This window comes from Nicotiana attenuata, chromosome 10, assembly GCF_001879085.1.
Source record: "Nicotiana attenuata strain UT chromosome 10, NIATTr2, whole genome shotgun sequence".
Taxonomy (NCBI): Eukaryota; Viridiplantae; Streptophyta; class Magnoliopsida; order Solanales; family Solanaceae; genus Nicotiana; species Nicotiana attenuata.
In genome coordinates, this window is record NC_031998.1 from 34,491,803 (window position 1) to 34,513,024 (window position 21,222).

Consider the following 21,222-nt stretch of genomic DNA (forward strand, 5'->3'; position numbering starts at 1 on the left):
CCAGTTGAACCTGGTTCATCCTTGAAGACTCCTGTGAACAGCAAAGTTAGGGCATTGGTTCTAGAGTGTGAAACAAAAGATGCAGAAATTGCTAGGCTCCAGGCTCGTATTACTGAACTAGAAAGTGAAAGAAATGGCCTCAAAGCTGAGCTAGCAAAGGAAAAGGAAAATAGTGAAGGGATGCTCCAAACAATGCTCAATCTTCTTCAATCCCAACCCTCTAGTTCCTCCAAGCCCTAGAACCAGTTTAGAAACTCCCTCAGTGACCCAGATTCGGGACTTTTCTGTTTTTTTGGCTCATGGTTGGATGTTTGTTTTTCTTTTTGTGGTCTGTTTTGTAGAAACACTTCCTAATCAATGACAATGTGCTTTGTTTTCTCTTATTCTATCAAACTTCTGATCTTAATAGCTAAATTTCTTGTGATGTTGATTATTGATTAACTGACCCTTTCAGTGGCCATGAGTAATAATTAACATCTGGGATTCATATAATATGCAACTTTTCGATGATGCCAAAAGGGGGAAGAGATATTGTGCTTACTTTGTATTCTGAAATAAAGTGATATTTATAACCTGATTAAACCTGGTCCTTAATGATAAGTTAAATTACTGTGTGATAATTAAGCTGAGTTCCACAGGGTCTCTGATCAATAAAAGCACAGAGTTTGTCATCATCAAAAAGGGGGAATTTGTTGGCCCAAGTTCAGATGAAGTTTTGAAGATTGACAAAATGAACTTAGTCATGAACCAGGTCCATCATGTGAGACAGACACAGTGTTGATATACTTATACACGTGACATACGTGTGAAGATAAGTCTCAAGGGTCAGCAACAATATCTTCTGAGTTGATCGAAAAGGTTGCATAGGATAAGGAGTTGAAGTCTCCTTATGTGAAGAGAACTACATCTGGATAAAGAATAAGGATTGGAGTTTGAATTGTTCTAGGACTCGAATTTGATAAAGGATCAGCAATTCGAGTTTTAATCAAACTTTGATTACTAACTCTATAAATAATAATGATTGTTCTCTTTTAAAGGGTAGCACACAAACGCAGAAGTGAAACTAAATTGAAGAGCAAAATAGCAAGGCTTTTTGCAAGCAATTTACGTGAGATTCAAGTGTGCAAACCTGAAGCTACTTGGACAAGATAGAAGAACCAATTCCATTGTGTCTTTCTTTTATTCTAGTTCAATTGTAGTAGGTGTTTTAAAATTGTACCTTTCAGCTTTCATAGAAGCAATTGTATTAGGTACTTTGAGTATTCAAGTTAGAGTTAACTTGAAAGTGTCGCAGCAGTTGAGGTTGTGTGCCACACTGGGATTAGAGTTTAATCCTTAGGTTTACAAGAGTTTTGTAAATGTTGTTTTGGCTCAGTGATTATAGTGGAAGTTTGGGAAAATCCTACTGAGTAGTAGGTCGTGGTTTTTTCACCTTTTGAGCCAGGTGTTTTCCACGTAAAAATCTCTGTGTTCTTTATTTTATGCACTCTTAATTCCGCAAACAGTCTTAATAAGTACATCTAGAAGAACCAGGTTCTTCTAGTTAGTGCAAAAATTAGGTACCACACAAATCACCCCCCCCCCCCTTGTGTGGTATTGACGTCTAGAACAACAGCCCAGTCCCGTTCTTGTATAGTTGTATATTCTGTTAGAGGTCTGTAGACATTCATGTACAGTTGGGTAGTATGTGGCCTTGTCGGCTTTCAGTTTTAAATATATTATCTATAGCAGCCTTATCGGCTCGCCCTACGTATTTCACACGTGTATGTATATATGTCTTTTGGACAGGTTTTCCTCACGCATGTTATTCTCGTAATTCAGCAGATGTTATTCATGTTTATATCTTAGTCGCATGCTTAAGGGTGTTCGACAGGTAGGACTCGGGCACCCGTCGCGGCCCATCGGTTTGGGTCGTGACATTACCTATTTAAAAATATTTACTGTAATTATATTATTTTATAAAATATTAAAAATTAAATACTCATGAAGCTTACACCCTGTGCCTCGTGAATTACACCTCGCTAAGGCATGTCTAAAATGCCTCGCCTTATGCCCACGCCTTTTAAAACACTGTTTGCTAATTTAGTTAATTAATAATCTCTAGCTATGATTTAGAGTTAAATTCATATAGGAATAGACTTTTTAATTTTTGGCCAAGTAGGTTTATTACTATTATAAGAAAAGGTGTTACTAGCTATTTTCATGTGTGGAAATAATGGAGAATTATAGACACCTTTCATAGATTTCGAATAAAATATTTTTCATCAAATATAAAAGGGGAGAATTATAAAAATCATTAAAAAATTTATGGTATTCTAGTTAATTGTTTTCGTTCATAGGAGAAGGGGTTAATCTACATCATAATTTACAGTAGGCCTCATTGCTACTTCCAATGATCAACACATTATTTTTTATTCCTACTAATGCTTTTTTTATTGACTATATGTATGTATATATATATATATATATATATATATATATATATATATATATATATATATATATATATATATATATATATATGCTTGGTTGTTTGTTACAACAGCATCATTCGGAGAGGTCTCAGCCTCCATAAAAGATTGTAGTCTATTGCTACATTATAAATATTACAACCCCTTATTTTTCTTTCCAAAATAGTTCCTAGGATGTCTACCTATATTGCTTCATTGGTAAACACCGGAGGAACTACCAAAAAGTTTGTTCTTGCTCCGTTCATCTTGCTTGCTTCCTTGGCCAGCTTGTCCGCCACTCTATTGGTTTCCCTGTAGCTATGGTTTACCGATGGATGCCATAGTGCTGCTAGGAGTGACCTGCATTCACATACAATAGTCTCATAAATCATATTACCTTTATTGATACTATGAATTACCTCTGTTGAGTCTATGTTAACCTCCAAAGGCGTGAAGTTATTCGATACTGCCATTTTTAGACCCTGCATTAGAGCCGAGTTCATAATGAAGAGTATTGGTATAATTTATTTTCCCATGAATCCCATCACCCAATCCCCATTGTTGTTTCGGATTACCCCTCCTACTCCCCCTTTAAGGACATTTTGAAGGATTGCCCTCTCTGTTTTGAGTTTATAGTGACCTCTCCTTGGGGAATGCCACTTGACATATAGGACATTGGTAGTGATGTCAGTGCTTTCCCCAGCCATATGGATGAACTCAACAACTTTAGATATGGCATTCTTACAGGAAACATGCTCTCTCTTTCCATTGAAGTAGTTGTTGTTTCTGGTTAGCCAAATCCCCCAAAGGTAGAAAGGGATCAACTCTCTCCATTTAAGGAGTGAGTTGAATTTTTTATTGTGGATTGTATTGTTGGTGCATCCCTAGTTATTCTGCTTATTCAGGATGGTGTTGATTCTATGATTATTTAAGCTCATGTGGGATAGGTTATCCCAAAATAGCTTGGCATTCTCACAGCTGACTATGACATGCTCAATTGATTCATCCTCTTTGTCATATGAGAAGCACATGGGGTCCAGATTGATCCCCCTGTTCTGCAGGTGTTTTGTAGTGGGTAGTCTGTCAGGGGTCATCAACCACAAAAAATATTTTATCTTGTTAGGAACCTTCTTTGACCAAATCCAAGTGAAAGTCAGCCCTGGACTTTGGTGCATATTCTTAGATTGGTCAAGGATCATGGCGTATGCAGATTTAGTTGAGAAGAGACCATTATGGTCATGTTCAACACCATTTTGTCTATATTAAGTGGGTTAGCATTACAACTGGTGGAGTTTAAAATTGAAAGCACACTGCCAAGGAGGTTGAAGGAAAGGCTGTTGGGGATGAGCTAGCCATTTAGGAGACAGGTGGCCGGAGTTCTGTTCTCTTCTCCCTATTAAGGGGGGCATTATTTAAAGCTCTAAGAGGTTCTAAGTTTTGGATCCATCTGTCATTATAGAGGTTGATTCTATCACCTTTATGAATTATCCACCTATTAGCATCTATGCACACTTTCCACCCATTTCTGATGCTAGTCCAGGTTCTAGAGGCAATGTGCCTTCTATGGTGATTGCTATTGAAGTGTTTGTGGAACAACACTCTGGCCCACAGGGCCTGAGGGTTGTTATACATCCTTGAAGCCAAACTAGCATGCTGGCAGTATTCCTAAGGTCAGTTTTATGCACACAAGCCCCCATATTTCTTCTGGGCTTAGTAATGATATCCCACTTTATCAGGTGCATTTTCTTCTTCCCAGTAGTAGTTCCCCAAAACAAATTCCTCTGAATCCTATCTATTTGGTTGCACACCTGGGCAATTAACCTATATACTGCATGACATGGTTAGGAATGCATCTCTGTGATGACTTAGCTAAAATAGTTCTCCCAGGCATGTTCATGAATTTGGTTTTCCAACCAGCTAGCTTATTTTGCATGATATCAATGATGAACTGGAAATCTCTATTGTTTGGCCTCTTGTGGAGAATTGGAAAGCCTAAGTATTTCCCAAAGGAAGTGTTAGGCTTGATATTCAGAGTCCTTGCTAAGCTATCTATAGTATCCTGATGGCAGTTATTGGAGGAGACAACTTTGGACTTTATGGTATTGACCTTTTGACCAGATAGGCTACTGAAATGGTGCAGAGTATCCATGATTGTGGCACAATTCTTGGTGTTTGCCCTAGCAAACAGAGTTGGGTTATAACCAAAGAATAGGTATGAGATTTTTGGCTCAGACTGGCTGATTTTTATAGGGAACCAATCCCCTTGATGCACCTGAGTCTCAATGCTTCTTGATAACCTTTCCATACACATTATGAAAAAGTAAGGTGACATAGGGTCTCCCTGTCTGATAACCCAGCTAGGCTGGAAGAAATCAGTCTTTCTCCCATTTACAAGGACAGAAGTAGAGCTTGAAGAAATGCAGGACATGATTAATTTTGTCATATTGTGGGGAAAGCCAAAGGACACCAAGGTGTCTCTACTGAAGGACCATTCTAGAATGTCAAATACTTTTTCTATGTCAATTTTGAGGATCATGTTAGCATTTTTCCCTTTCATCTTAGTAAAGTGATTGATGTATTCCTGAACTATGATGGCATTATCACTTGCCCTTCTATTGGACAGAAAACTGGCCTGACTTGGGCTAATGATGGAAGGAAGGACAAGCTTGATTATATTAACAATTATTTTGGTAATCGGCATGTACATTGTGTTGCATAGCCCAGTAGGTCTGAAATTCTTAAGGATTGTGGCATTGGCACACTTAGGAATCGGGCATAGGTAGGTTGTATTAACTTATGATTCATTTCTAGGGTGTTAAAAGTCTAGTTACAGAATTGAGTCACTTTTCTCTCCAGGATATTCCATTATCTTTGGTAAAAGAGGGGGTGTAGACCATCAGGACCAGGGGCCTTAGTAGGTTTGAAAGAGAACATAGCCAACTTTATTTCACTACTCCTAAGGGGAGCACTCAAAGTAGCTTGCTCCCTATTGGACAGAGTGTGGGCATCATAGATTATGCTTTTCCAGGGGGTGGGGGAGCCTAGATGTTCAGTGGTGAACAGCTTGGAGTACTAGTGGTAAATGGTGTTCTGGATTTCCTGTTACTCCTCAATCCAATTTCCTACTTCATCCTACAGGGCCATGATTTTGTTCCTTCTTCTCCTATTGAGGGTAGAAGTATGGAAGAATCTAGTATTAGCATCACCCTCCATCAGCCAGTTAATCCTAGACTTAGTTTTTTCAAAAGACATCTTCACATTTGAGAATAGAGGATTATTCCTCCAGAAGTTGGCCCTCTAGGCTCTCAAGAAAGGTGCTGAAGAGGTAGGCATTAGATTTCTATATACCCTCAAGTCCGGCAATAATGTGCTTCTTCTTATGGAATATATTACCAAATATAGTCCTGTTCCAGGTCATCACCTAGGCCTGGAACTGGGCATTGCCTCTTTCAAGGCTACCACACCCTTTATATGCCTGTTGGACAATGTTGGTGAAGGATGGGTGACTACATCACATGGGTTCAAACCTAAAAGGTTTGGAAGTAGTATTGAAAGCATTGGGCCACAAGCTGATCAGCATAGGGCAGTGATTAGAGTGTTTTCTAGGGAGGTGGCTCACATTGCTAGAAGGGTAATCCTGGATCCATTCATCATTGGCAAAGCACCTATCTAGTCTCTCGAGGATTAACTGACTCCTATTTAAATACCTCATGTTAGTCCAAGTGTATTTACTCCCCTTAAAACCTAAGTCAACGAGCTTACAGTGATTAAGGCAGTGCCAGAACAGGTGAGCTCTTGGGGCAGAGATGCAGTTTCCCCCATGCTTATCTCTAGCCCTTAAGACTTCATTGAAGTCCCCCCTCCCCCCCTCCCCTCCAATAGCCAGCTCCCCTTGTAACCATCAGAGATAGTTTTAAGTTGATCCCATTGGGCCCTTATGTTAGCATAAGTGTTGCTAGTATAAGTAGCAGTGAAAAGCCAAGGGGTGGAAGAGGGAGTTACCTTGACCATGACATTGATGTCCTGGGGAGTGGTGGAGACTTCATCAATCTTCAGCATGTCATCCTTCCACATAATGACAATGCCTCCTGATAGGCCTATAGCAGGGTTATGTATTTTCCCTGTGAATCCCAGCTCCAGAATGAGGTGTTTGTGCTCGTCATCCTTGTTTCCAAGAGGACCAGCATAGCAGGCTTGTGCAGCTTAACCATCTCAGCACAATGTCTCCTAAATTCCCCATTGCTAGCCCCTCTAGCATTCTAGGTACTAAAATTCATCAACAACATTGGGTTGGTTTGTGGCTTCCTTTTCAAGAATTTGAATTTCCCCTTCACTGTTTGGCTCTCTGGGTTCTCCATCCCCTGAGGATTCTAGGGAGTTAACTGGGCCATTACTGGTTTTAAGTTCACAGCTGAGTCTCCCGAGTTTGGCTTTAAGGCTGATCTTAGGCTTACTCCACACATTACTATGCTTCTTGGGCATAGTACGATAAGTATTTCTCCCTCATGCCCTCCCAACTCTATTGTTTTCTCTTGCTGTAGAAGCATAGCTTTGGTCTTTGGCACTCCAGCCTTGTTATCATTTTCTCTAAATCTATGTTGGTGGCCTCTAGATGCTCGTGGACATTTTTTGACCCTATCCTTGGAGATGGGGTCCTTGTCCTCACTGGTGTCTATGGGAAGAAGGGAGGGCTGGGGATCCCCTCCGCTGGAGAGACTAGTAGGAAGAAGGGGAGAGCATGGCTTATCTGCTGCATGAGGAGGCTCAGCTGATCTATTGTCATTGTTTGCTGGCTTAGTGCATACTAAGCTTGCATGAGGGTTGCCAACCACAGTTAGTGCCCATAGTTCAGAAGGGCATGGTTCAGGCTGGCTGTGACTAGTTTGGCCAAGTATTAGGGGGTTTTGAATTACCAATAAGATGGGTACTGTCCCTATCGAGAAGTTCAAGGCAAAGGCAATACCCTTCAGTGCCATCTCCAACCATGAGGTTGGAATGTAATCCATGGGGAGTGGGGTAGAAGAGACCCTTATCTGATTTGGATCTTTCCCTTGGTTCTGCATGTTGCTACTGTTTGTTGGGTTGTTTTGTTCCCCCTCCATTGTTAGAGTCTAAATGATAGTGGAGTTTACCTCACAAATGTGCCTTCATTTCCTTTTAAGCAAGGGTCTTCTCCGTTGGGTTTCCGTGCATGAAGATTTCTCATCATTAGAAATCTTTAGAGGCGAAGGCGTCAGTCAAATCAATAGAAATAGGGTGATGATGGGACACAGTGTTGGTTATAGTGTGAGAGGGAGAGTGAGAAGGCTTAATTAAATCCTTCTCCCGTTGCATATTGTTAGTAATATTGTTAGAGAGATCAGGTGTAACCCCATTAGTAGGCCCCAGAATTTGATTTGTGTCAGAGCAGGGGGTTATTAGATTTGGGATTGCACTTTGGGTATTTTTCATACCCGATATGAGAGCGTGTTTCCCTCCCTCGGCCGCGTGAGAGGCGTTAGGTGTGTGAGTGGGGAGGCACGTGCCCAACTTGTACTCTAAACTCGGCATAAGCTGTGAAATGTGCTGTCGGTTTGGACTGTGCGCTAGAGGCCCAGACAGTTGCATCATGGGCCCATGTGGCCTAAGATGCCTGTCTTGTTGGGGGGGCTATCCCAAAGAATCCTGTGTGGCTTGATTTGGAATCTTCGTTTGGCCCATATTTCCCGCATCCCTAGCGCGCCATGCTCCGTAGCCTTGTTGCTGCCCTCAAAATCATCTAAGTTACTAAGGACGTTGAACTTACCTGAATCTGATGATCGCTATCCGCTCCCCGATTTGTTCTCTGTTACCTCGGGTCATACCCGGGCTTTGAAACCTTCTGTTATCCTTTACCGTTTTGCTTTTCGTGGGAATTCCACCACTTTCCAGCCATCATTTTCTTTGGTTTTGTGTCATGCCGACGATATTTCTGTTGTGTCCTTTGCCCCTATCTGCCGTTGATTTGGGCATTTCTTGAGTAGGTGACTTAGTCGCCCACACCCCTTGCACATGATACCATTACCTTCATACTCAATTGGTTGTTTATGTTCCCCAATAAATACCATCGTTTGGAGTGGTACCTCGATGGGTACCTGGATGCAGATCCATGCATACCTGCCTCTTAAGGTAGCAGAGGTGCACGTATTTATTTTCAGCAGCCTACCAACCTTTTTCCCCACCCTTTCCATGATCTCTCTATCAAAGAACTTTGTGGGTAATTGGGGGAGTTAGATCTAGATGGCGGTGGCGTGTATTTTTTATTCCGCCAGAATAAAGTTCGATTCCCAACTTATGACGGAGAGGAAGTGTCCCATGACGAACCATGGGCCTCCGTGCAATGCAATAACCATGTTCTCTTCCTTTTCAAATTTCACCACAAAGAAATCCCAGCCTAGATCTATCAGTGTTAGTTGTTCACTGAGATGCCATAGGTGCTGTAGTTTCTGTTTCAATAGGTGATGGGGAATTTTTTTTCCCCAAAGATCTTGATGATTAATGAGAAACACCATAGGTGGTAAAGTCTGTTCTTTTGTTCCTGGCTGAGAATGATGGGCCCGGTTGTGTCTTATGGGGTGGGTGTTAGAGCTGCCTCCAGTTGGTGGTACTGATAATTGTATGTGCTTGACTTTGTCAAGTTCTTGTCCGCTAGTATTTCCTTAAAGGTGTTAACCTTTTATTTTGGAGTAGATTCAAATTCCATCGGAGTTGAATTGGCGTCCGGTGGGTCGGGGGGTTTTAGTGCCAGTGATAGTTGGTCCTGTGCGGGGGTGGGGGTGGAGGTGGGGGTGAGGCCATCTAGGGGGAAGGAAATAATTGTAGAGAGAGAAATTCTTATACTCTCGGTCAGATTAATGGATTTCGAATTTCCTATTAATGCTACCAATTAATAATCTCTCCATTGTAGTGTTATTTTTTTTTTGAATAATTCAAATAAAAATTATTTTCCCTGATTTAGTTTAAGTCATCTTGTCAAAGTAATACATGTGTCTTTACATAAAGTTTATTATCATTAATTATTATTTATTTTGATAGTTATTTGTGACTTAATGACTAATCCTGATAAACTAACATTATCTGATTATGCATCTGATCCAAGTTAACTTCTTATTTTTCTCAGAGTAAGGGTTTCCTCTGACACTATTAATTGTAAGAAAGAAATTGAAATGCGAAGTATACACACTAGAAAAAACGGTTAGTATATAGGAGTGAGATACGGAAAACAGTTGGCGAACAAATGGCGCCAAAACAGAGAAGAAAAAAGCAAGACTTTTCCATTATTTTCCACCCGTCAAAAACAAATACAAGCAGTTTCTCTCTTTCTTTCACTTTCTCTTTTTCTCTGCAAATTTCGATTTTTCTCCTACGGATGTGCAATGCCTGTGGTACTCTCTATTATCCACAAAGGTACAACAATGATAATTCAATGTCCAATTTTGTCCAATTTCCTTTATACAGTGATGCCAATTCGTTATGTTTCCATTTTCCGCTGTTATTTTATTTTCATGGATCTCAAATCGCATACGCTGCAGAAGTAAATTATATTTGGAAAGTCTCATTTTTTTTTATAAAATTCCATTTTTATACAGTTTAATTTTTGCAAGGTCTATAGTTTATCTATTGGCAAGACAACCTCATGCATGCATTATACTATATACTTTTGAATCAGTTGATTGATTGTTTAGTTATGAATATCAAACATGGTAATTGATATTTACTTGCCATATCCCGTTATACGTCAGGTCGGATTTGCATTTGGTATGAAAAATATTTTCTGTGAAAATATGTTCCCTTAAGAAATCATTCTCTGGAAAAAAAAAAATTCCCAATGTTTGTTTGGGTATAAAGAGTAGGTGACATGATAATTGTACAAGTTTGAGATAGGTAAAGAATTCCCCGCACCCAGTGTTTACGCTAGACTATACTAATTTACTATGGTTAAGTTACAAAGTCAGGTGAGAATGTGTATTAATTAACTTAGTATGATTTAATAATAAGGGTGGTATGTCAAAACATGTCATGTATTCATTGGGTTAGTGTAAACACCGGGTGCAGATAAGTTCTTACCAGATAAGATAGATAGTACGGTAATGTTTTCATGATATTTTTGGGTATTAAAAGTTGATAATAATGTTTTAAGTGTTGATTGAAGTGAGACTGAATAAGATGGGTATTTGTACTGTCTATAGGTGAGGGAAGTTATTTTCTCCATTTTGATAGAAAATATGTTCACTAGAAAAGACATTTTCTAGATTTTAAGGTAGACAAACACTATATTTTCCTTGATGAAACCATTTTCCATCACCCCAAGCACATAAGTGGAAAATGACTTCAATCTAAAGAGGACTCTCCAAAATTAAAACTGTTAACTTTATTGGTTTCAATGATACTTGTTGTATTGCCATTGCTAACTATCCCTAATCACCCTTTGGCTAATTTGGTTTCTATCGTATATATCAGGTGTACGATGTTGGAAAACTTTTAACTCAATTAGGATGTAGTACCTGTAGCTGATCATTGACAAAGAGTATACAACACATGGGAAAGGGTTTGCGCCTTCGAGATTCTAGTTTTATGCGAGAAAGTAATCCTCCGGGATGCTTGTTTGGGATACTTCATCATTTAAATCACCATCACCATCGGTGGCATCTAGTCCGGAAACGCCTCCCGCACATAAGGCAAGGTGGTGGAAAGCATCTTCCTGGTGAGAACAAACACTAGTTGTTTATCTATATCAATTTTCATACTATAGCATTTTACAAAATGAAGGGGTGTGTACAAGAATTAAGGCTTAATGTTATAGGAGTAGAGTAACTATACTCCTCAATTGTTGTTATTAAGCCTATTGATTGTGATTGAGAATTAGAGTAGAAGGTTAGTAAGTAGTCGAGCGTTTTACTTTTTCTTTCCCGTACCGGCAGTTTTAGTGTTAGGGTGTTTTTGTAACATTTTCCGGAATTTCTCATTTTCCACTGTTTGGTTGCACAAAATAGTTTGGAATATGTTTTCCTAGATATCACATTTTCCTGAATCTTTTTATTCTTAGTGATAACATAGTGTTTATAACTAACTAATTCCTTGTTTCCAGCAGCAGGAGATCTTGGAAGTAATGCAACTGCTACTGATTCTGCTAAAATTCCAGAAAACTCAGATGTCAAAGCGGATGATTCCCGTGTAAGTTTCTGCATCATATAACTGAACCTGCTTCAAAGTTTGGTATATTTCTGCTTTTGTTTTATGTGTTGCTTCTTCTGATACATGTGCAAATAGACATACCTGTGTAAACATTTGCACATAATTGTATATGTTAACAAACTTTACTATTTTCAGATTGTAGTGAAAACAGCAGGGACACAGCCCAAAAGTTCGATAAAATCTCGTTTAAAAGCTTTGATGACAAAAGAGCTACTATCTAGAAAAAGGGTCAGACATCGCCGAAGTTTGTCCTACCCTGCAAGGACACCGCTGGAACAAACTGCTTCTATTGATTATCTAGACCCTGCAAATGTAGATCCTTCTCCAAAAATTCCTTTAAACAATGAGACTTTGCAGCATCGTGAGAACGAGTATTCTTCCGTTGCCAGTTTGTTAGATCCACCCTTGCCTGAGAAAAGAAAGGATGCTGTTACCACCAACGACAGATGTAAGTTGTGTGCTGCTATGCTCGATATGAATCACTTAAAGCAATGTGATACTAACAAGAATGGGAAGCAACAAATCACAGACTTCAGTCTTCGTCGTACACAGTCACTTTATTTTAGAGAGCGGACTAAAAATGCCTCAATTGAAGAGTCAAAGCTATTTTTGGATGCTCTTGATTTACTAAACATGAGAGAGGAGGTATTCCTAAAAATATTAAAGGACCCGAATTCTTCGTTAGCGCATCAGTTACATGGTACACAGGCATCCAAAGGCTTAACCAAGTCCGTGTCATTTCCTTCACGTCTCTCACTGGGAAAAATTGCCAGGTCAAGCAGTCAAGATAACTCAGTAATATCGGCAAATTTGGATAGCGAGGATGAAGTTGCAAAAGGTGTGCCGATAAGACTAGATTCATTTGATAACATCCCTTTAAGTTCACCTGTTGCCAAACAGAATCGGCATCAAAGTAAACTTGTCCTTGAGCGTTTCAAGAACTTGAGGAAGAAAATAAGACATATGCTTAAGGAGAGCAGTAAGGAGAAGCGTCGAATTGTCATGGATTCTGTCCTTCATAAGGTTCCACATGATCGTAGTTCATCCAACGACGTTAAACAGGGAACCAATTTACTTGAGAAGCCAACTGCAGATGGAAATGACACTGGTCACTACTCTTCTCCATTTAGCAAGAGCCAAATGAAATGCTTTTCAAGAACGTCATCGCTCAATGAGTCAGTAGACAGATATAATAGATTACTTGAATCCTGCTTCAGTAGAGAAGAAAAACAGCACGGCTCTGAAATGTCAAGTTTAAGAGCGTCAAGATCACCTTCACCGGCTAGAAGTAGACCCATTGTCCTGGACAGGATTCTGTCTTTACCTGATCTAAGAAATTACCCTTCTTTCCGAATTGAGGACACTCCCGAAGCCAGTTATTCAGAAACACAAGATACAGCTGCATCGACTGAATCGAGCAACAACTTAAAACTGAAGTCCCTGGATTTTATTCCTTTAGGTTCAGAAAAGCAAACTAAACAAGATTTTAGTTCAGACTCCAAGATTCCCGAAGAGTTTGTTGATGTCAATGAGACTTCCGATGACTTAGAGGAGAACTTTTTTTCAGTTGAATGCAATACGGAGGACACTTCGTCTCCTAATTCCAAACTAGATAAACCAATTCCTATTCCTTTGCCGGATAAATTTCAGGAAGCTAATACTGTCCCAGAAGAGCTCTCCGCAACTGAAGGTATTATTTTGAGGCAATCTTACATTTTACTTTCTTCCCCCATTCCCATTTATCTTTCTTGACAGGAAGATATACACTACTCAAATGCTTCCCACAACGAGTCCTCATTTTCGCAATTTTTTTTCTAATACCTGTTTACTTTTGATGTGTAATTAACAAGGTATGGAAGAATCAAATTGGTATATTATTCCATGTAGTGATACATATATATACATGTACATCAGGTGCTAACTAAGGAAAGAAAATAAAAGAGATTCCTATAAATCTGCTATCTATATATGGGTTATGTACACTACTAAGAAACAGTCTATGTTCATTGTGTAAAGTGTCTAGGTTCATTCTGTAACACTCCCCCTCTAGCTGGAGCATATATATTGATCATGCCCAGCTTGTTACAAAGGTAATCAACTCGAGTGTCATTCAATGCTTTAGTGAACAAATCAGCTAGTTGCTCTCCTGTCTTCACGTAGCCAGTAGAAATCAAGTTCTCCTGAATCTTCTCATGAATAAAATGACTGTCAACTTCAATATGTTTGGTTCTTTCATGATACACTGGATTTGAGGTAATATGGAGTGCAGCTTGATTATCACACCAGAGTTTTGATGGAGTAGGATGCTTCAACCCAATTTCGGTTAAAAGGTAATGTATCCATATTATCTCACATGTTGATTGTGCCATAGCTCTATACTCGGATTCTGCACTAGACCTATATACAACATTTTGTTTCTTACTTCTCCATGATACCAAGTTTCCACAACAAATACACAGTAACGAGTAGTAGATCTTCTATCAATCTTGGATCCAGCCCAATTTGCATTTGCAAAACAATCAATGCGAGAAATGACCGTGATTCCTGTATAATATGCCAAGTCCAGGAGCTCCTTTCAAGTAACATAGGATCTTCTCCAAAGCCTCCCAATGTTTAACTATGGGAGCGGACATGAAGTGGCTAACCATACTCACTGCAAAAGCAATATTTGGACGAGTCACGGTGAGATAGTTTAATCTCCCAACTAACCTCCTGTATCTATCTGGATCATTAAATGGATCGCTATCATCTTTCATAAGATGCAAATTATGAACCATTGGAGTACTGCAAGGCTTGGCAGCCAGCTTACCAGTTTCTGCTAGTAAGTCAAGAATATACTTTCTCTGAGATAGAAAAATTCCCTTCTTGCTTCTAGTTATTTCTACTCCCAAGAAGTATTTCAGTTGTCCCAAGTCTTTTGTATGAAACTTAGTATGCAAGAAAGACTTGAGAGAAGTGATTCCTGCATAATCACTCCCTGTGATAACAATGTCATCCACATATACAACAAGGAGAATAGATCCAGCTGTCGATTGCTTGCAGAAGACAGAATGATCACATTTGCTCTTTTTCAGCCCAAATTCTTGAAATGCTTCACTAAATTTACCAAACCAAGCTCGGGGACTCTGCTTCAAGCCATATAAGGATTTCTTCAAATGACAGACCTTGCCATACTCCCCCTGAGCAACAAAACCAGGTGGTTGCTCCATATATACCTCTTCATGGAGATCACCATGAAGAAAAGCATTTTTAATTCCAATTGATGCAAAGACCAATTCTTAGAAGCAGCTAGAGAAATGAACAATCGGACAGAAGTAAGTTTGGCACCGGAGAGAAGGTATCTGAATAATCCACCCCATAAGTCAGAGCATAACCCTTAGCCACAAGTCTGGCCTTAAGTCTCGCCACAGAGCCATCAGGATTAACTTTAACCGTGAAGACCCACTTGCATCCCACTGCTTTCTTTCCACTGAGTAAATCCACTAAATCCCAAGTGTGGTTTTTCTCTAAGGCATGTATTTCATCAAGCATTGCTTCAGTCCATCCAGGATAATTCAAAGCCTCCTTCACCGTTTTGGGTATAGAAACAGAGTCTAGAGAAACAATCAAAGATCTAGATATAGGGGACAAGTGGTCGTAGGAAACAAAATTAGCAATATAATATGTGGATTTGCAAGTGCGTATACCTTTGCGAAGAGCAATTGGAAGGTCAAGTTTTTCTGGAGGGTCAAGTGGAGGCAAATCTGATGACGAAGGAACTTGTGCAGAACATGTATCATTCGTCTGTTGCCTCTGCGAGTAAACTTGAACAATTGGCAGTCTTGCTAACACAGTTGGAGCAGGTGTTGAAGTCAGAATAATGGATTGGTGCTCGTATCACGCCCCAAAACCGGGGGCGCGACCGGCGCTCGACCGGGTAGCCCCAGTCAAGCGGACCTGGCTGCCTTTCCTAACCCACGTGTTACCGCGTGATTTCTATACCCATTATTCAAGTGAAATAGCCGTTTATGATTAAACACATTCTTACTTTACGTGGTCTACAAGTTATACTGCCCAAATACAAAATACATAAGTACATAACCCACATTTCCTGTCTACGAAGCCTCTAGGGATACAAAAGAGTTTTACAATACTTGCGGGTAACAAGGCTCCGGCTATACCTTACACAAATACCAAAAATAAGACTCCGGGAAGAAAAGCGGCATGAGCCACGCAGGGCCCCGAGAGGAAAGGGGCTCACCAATACAGCTCACGGAAAGTGGAGGAGGTGCTACTGTCGGTGGACTGGAGTACCTGCTATAGAACTACCTACAATCATAACAAGAATGTAGCGCCCCCGGCAAAGGGGACGTCAGTACATTAGAACTGTACTGGTATGTATGAACGAACTTTACCCCAAGTAAAATCAATCAATACACAGATAACAAACAGTAATAGAATCAACAATCAAATGCACATGAAGGAACAACCAAAGCCAACAAGTTTCACAATCTCTCCTTTTTCCCTTTCAACATCATTTCATACTCAAGAGTCTCATACATTTTCATTTCAATAGTGAATATGATCACTTTTCCAACCTTATTACCTCGGCCACCCTTATTACCACAACCCACACCTTATAACTTCGTGTTGCGGCGCGGAACCCGATCCTACCGGACATTCACATTTAACACAACAACAATAGTTCACAGTTCAATCACATGGCTTCAGGCCATCCCGAATATCATTTCACAGCAACAATAACAATTTAAGTCACAACAATAATTGCCCACGACAAGCCACACATGATGTTACCACAGTTGTTTCAATTGCATCAATCACGACTTCTTTCCATCATTTATTTCACAGCCCTTACCACATAAACACATTCACACACACACTTGGTTTGTTGCCATTTATTCACACCGTCATATCGGAACATTAACCAACAATGTTCAAGGCAATTTAGTCACAAGAATTCATGAAATAGGCCATCTTGCCCTAACACCCGTGAAGCAAACAAAATTCACAAATAGTTCACATAAGAAAGCATACCGATTACTCGTACACCAAACAAGGTGACTTTACAAAGGTTGAAGTTAGCCATACATACCTGGAGTCGAATTTCCCTTTTTAACTTCTACTTTCAATTCACCAAACAGCCTAGTACCGTCAATCTAGTTCACAAGTTAACACATATATCTTAGAATTGAAGTTCACAAATACAATCCAAACTTATTTAGGTGATCAACCGCTCTTTTTTGCAAATCTTTACTCCTACCCAATTCCTCTTACTAGATTTTAGATATTAAAGAACATGCATGTATGGTTCAACTTATATCTTCAAGAATCAATTCATGAGAACCCCCTTTTTGTCTAAATCTGAAAACCAATGAAAAAGGGTTGGGGATTTTACCTGCAAGAATGAAGATGAAGATAATTACTCGAAATTTCCAGGCCTGGGTGACTTTGAAAATCAAATTGATAGAGATGAGACTTTCTCTCTCAAGAACCCTCCCTTCCCTCTCTCTACTTTTGTTCAGAAAATGGGTTAAAATGAAGGGTTGGGGTGTTTTATTGAAGAATGGGTCGGGTTGAAAAATTAGAAAAATTGGAGCCCCGACGCGGAATGCGGTCAGGAATGCGATCGCATTCCTGACATGCGGTCCGCAGACCGGTCGCAGAATGGTCCTCAAAAATGGGCTAAAATTAAAACACATTGTGTCGGTATGCGACCACTATGCGGTCCGCATAACCAGAATGCGATCGCATTCTGGACCGCATAGTTGTCCTCCAATTGAGCAGTGGCCTGCCCAGGTATGCGACCATTATGCGGTTCGCATACACGTTATGCGATCGCATAACGGCCAATTCCTGGAAAAATTTACGGGTCTTTACAGCTCGATAGAACTAGGAGATGGAGGAACATCATCTCGTTGTTTTGTCAAAGTACGAGTAACCTCATATGTAAAAGATGTGTTGGAATTATCTGGCTTTAGTGGAAATATATTTATGATGAACCCTTCCGTAGACTGTGGTTCCCATTCATCAAGGATGAATAGACTGTGGTTCTCATTCATCAAGGATGTAGAGATCACCAAATAAATATCCTTTACCAATAACCTGTTTTGTTGTAAGATTTAGAAACAAACAATGATCGGGAAAGAATGCAACACAACAATTAAGGTCTTTGGTGATTTTACTAACACAAATCAAGTTAAAGGCCAAGTTTGGTAGACTTAATACAGATGACAGGGTAATGGAGGAAGTTGGTTTAACAGTCCCAGATCCAACACTGCTACAAGTTGATCCATCGGCTACAGTAACTGGAGAGGGTGCTTTATGCGAGCGAAAGCTAGAAAAAATATTTGGATTACCTGTCATCTGATTTGTGGCACCTGAATCGACCACCCATTTATTGAAAAATGTGATAAGACATGTTTTATCTGACCCAGCAAAGGCAGTAACTGAAGAAGATTCCTTAACTGATTTATGATTTGAAGGAATTGTAGAAACTCATCCGAAACCAAGATTGCTGGACTAGGAGTTGTTGCATTATTATTCTTACCATCATTTTTTTTCTATGAATAACAAACCGATTAAATTAACAGAGGTCCCCAAAACTAAAAGATACCAAAACAGATCTCTGGTAAACACGAAGTTAATAATCTATTTAACAGAACTTCACTCCAATAATCCACTCAACCAAATCAAAGAACCAAACAAATCTGTCCCCAAATCAAATAAAATCAGAGACCAACAAAGTTTCTGATAAGGGAAGGCCCAACAGATAATATCAAGTCTCAAATTATAACAAAGCGTCTTACAAGGAAGACTCAACAAATATCAATTCACAAGACAAGCAATCAGATGCAAGAATATTGTTCCACGACTACTTCAGTATCCCAAAAACAAACCAAACAGTAGAAGAACTCAAACCTGGCCAAAATTGGTGAAATACAACCTTGTCCGAGGCTGTTCTTCACGAAAATAAGGTTTTGTTATCAGAGGATAACCAACAATTGATCGAAAATATCAAGCTGATCTCGGAGAACAAAGCTGGACAGAGAATGGACCACACGCGCACCTCACGTGTCTGCCGGGAAGTTTTGGTCAACTCCGACGAGACAAACTCAACTCCGGCGAAGCCACAGATGTGGCTCTGATACCATGTAATTAACAAGGTATGGAAGAATCAAATTGGTATATTATTCCATGTAGTGATACATATATATCCATGTACATCAGGTGCTAACTAAGGAAAGAAAATAAAAGAGATTCCTACAAATCTGCTATCTATATATGGGTTATATACACTACTAAGAAACAGTCTATGTTCATTGTTTAAAGTGTCTAGGTTCATTCTGTAACATGATGTATTGCTTCTCTCAAAGAAACTTTACATGCTTATAATTTGGTGTTAGTGGATATAATTCATTTCTCTCTGTGTTAAACACAGAGGCGGATCCAGGATTTGAAGTTTATGGGTTCCTACAGCGACTTTAAGTATTTAGTGAATTTTTTGATACATGTACAGGGTATGTGCCTGGGTTCACGGGAACCCACACCTACTAAGCTGAATCCGCCCCTGGACTTAAACATGTGCTGTCCACATGAAAGCCAAACATTTATTAGTATGGTGTTGTCGTAAGTTGTGGAATGGATATTCAATTGAGCAACAAACTATGCATTATACTTACCCTGGTTAATGAAACATCTCAGTTTCAAACCTATGACTTGAAGCAATCTTTAAGCTACTTTTGCCACTTTTGCCATTTGCTTTTTACAAAGGGGATTCAATTGAACCCCTTCAAACATGTAGCTCTGTCCCTCTGCAAGCATATTGGAACAAAAACCAAACTTTTAAAAGATCTGCTGCACTGTTCATTAGCTAACTAAGAGAATGAACTTTACTTGGATTTTGCAGGTATATCGGAAAATGCATTAGACACCGATGAAGAAGGACTATCGGCCAATGAACAGAAGAAAAGTCTTTTGCAAGTTCAAGTGGATGAAAGAAATAAAGCTGAATTCAATTATGTAAAAGATGTGTTGGAATTATCTGGCTTTAGTGGAAATATATTTATGATGAACCCTTCAGTATTTGAGGAAATGGATGGATGTTTGCTTTCTCAACCCGAGAGCTCAGGATATGCTGAATATGGAAGCTGTAATCAACTTCTTCTGTTTGATTTAATCAATGAGGTCTTATTACAACTTTATGAAAGATCATCTTTATACTGGCCAAAGTCTTTAACGACTCGTTCTTTTATCCATCCAACGCCTGTGGCATACCATCTGCTTGAGGAAGTATGGACAGATATAAGCTGGTGTCTTAGCTTCAAGCTGGAGAATGATCTATCACTTGATGATGCTATGAGCCATGATCTTGCAAAACGCGACAATTGGATGAACCTGCAGTTTGATGCCGAGTGTGTTGGATTGGAGCTCGAGGATCTCATATTTGATGATCTTTTAGATGAGCTAATATTCATCGACGTTTATTAAGGCCAGATAACATACCTTTCAGTACGTGCAATATTAGTTCCGGGGTAGGTGTTTTAACATTTCCTTTTCTTAGAAACACTCCCAAGGTCCACTGCTACAAACATCCGGATCTGCACAAAAATGTGCAGAACTGTAGTATGAGTACGGGACAACATGTACTCAGTAAGTATCAATATTAACCTCGGTGAAGTAGTGACGAGGTTCAAGTCATGTGATACTCACTAGTCAAAGAACCTAATAATAGGAAAAAAGAATGCTGAGTGAATATGGCTTTAACAAAATTCTTTCAGACTGTACAGATATGGTAAATTAAGCTTAAGGGAGTATATTAGAAGTTTCAGTTGAGATTCGTAGTATTAGCAAGAATTGTAACTAGGACAAGCTACCCTTAGCAAAATCAGCAATTAGCTTTGTCTTACTGACATCAGTTACTTGTTCAAGTGAAGATCTGTATATGCATGGTTGTGTTATGTACTTATTGATTATGATTGTGTAAGGATGTTCATCTGAGTTCTCATTGGTAAGTGAATGAAGTATTTCTAATGTATGATTCACTATAAGTTTTTATCCAAAGGACCAACACAAGGTAAACGCCATCTAAATTGAAAAGAATGAAAAATTATCTATAGATATCTATGAAGATTAAGTTCCATATTATATTGGATCGTGCACTTCCCTTTTTTTCATCATTGGACATGCACTTTATTGTGGTTAAATGGAGCTTTTTTCTTTCTTTCTTTTTTATTAAACAATTTGTATTTTGGCTCAAGTGATGAGGGAAAGAAATGAAACATAACTTTGAGCCCCAAGCATCTTAGATCTCAAAAAGTACCTTTTGGTTAATCGTAACATAAAAGAAAAAAGTTGACTCAGTGCAAAGTGCCCGTCTAGCTCAGTTGGTAGAGCGCAAGGCTCTTAACCTTGTGGTCGTGGGTTCGAGCCCCACGGTGGGCGATTCTCTGATTTTTCACTTTTGTACACACACACTTATCTCCATCACTAGCCTCTCGTAAAGTAGTAATATGACCTCACTGATTAAATTAAACAGAAAAAATTTACACCAGCTACCGCC

The 21,222-nt window shown here is 39.4% G+C and overlaps 1 protein-coding gene and 1 non-coding gene across 3 annotated transcripts; both read left to right on the top strand.

The window, feature by feature from the left end:
* Positions 9,792 to 20,632, top strand: LOC109233268. 2 transcript variants are annotated; one of them, XM_019399076.1, is made up of 5 exons: positions 9,792 to 9,875; positions 10,929 to 11,172; positions 11,557 to 11,642; positions 11,799 to 13,353; positions 19,570 to 20,632. In XM_019399076.1, the coding sequence occupies exons 2-5, from the start codon at positions 11,007 to 11,009 to the stop codon at positions 20,148 to 20,150; spliced, it is 2,388 nt and encodes a 795-aa protein (XP_019254621.1). In that variant the 5' UTR covers positions 9,792 to 9,875; positions 10,929 to 11,006; the 3' UTR covers positions 20,151 to 20,632. The 2 variants fall into 2 exon arrangements, with proteins under 2 accessions (XP_019254621.1, XP_019254622.1); XM_019399077.1 differs by having other exon boundaries at positions 11,560 to 11,642.
* On the top strand, positions 21,032 to 21,104 carry TRNAK-CUU. Its single transcript has one exon. It is a non-coding gene; the product is annotated as a tRNA-Lys (tRNA).

Coding starts and splice junctions, on each gene's coding strand:
- LOC109233268 (XM_019399076.1), top strand. CDS start 11,007: ATGGGAAAGGGTTTGCGCCTTCGAGATTCTAGTTTTATGCGAGAAAGT. Junction 11,173..11,556: donor TGGTGGAAAGCATCTTCCTG/GTGAGAACAAAC, acceptor CCTTGTTTCCAG/CAGCAGGAGATCTTGGAAGT. Junction 11,643..11,798: donor TCAAAGCGGATGATTCCCGT/GTAAGTTTCTGC, acceptor TACTATTTTCAG/ATTGTAGTGAAAACAGCAGG.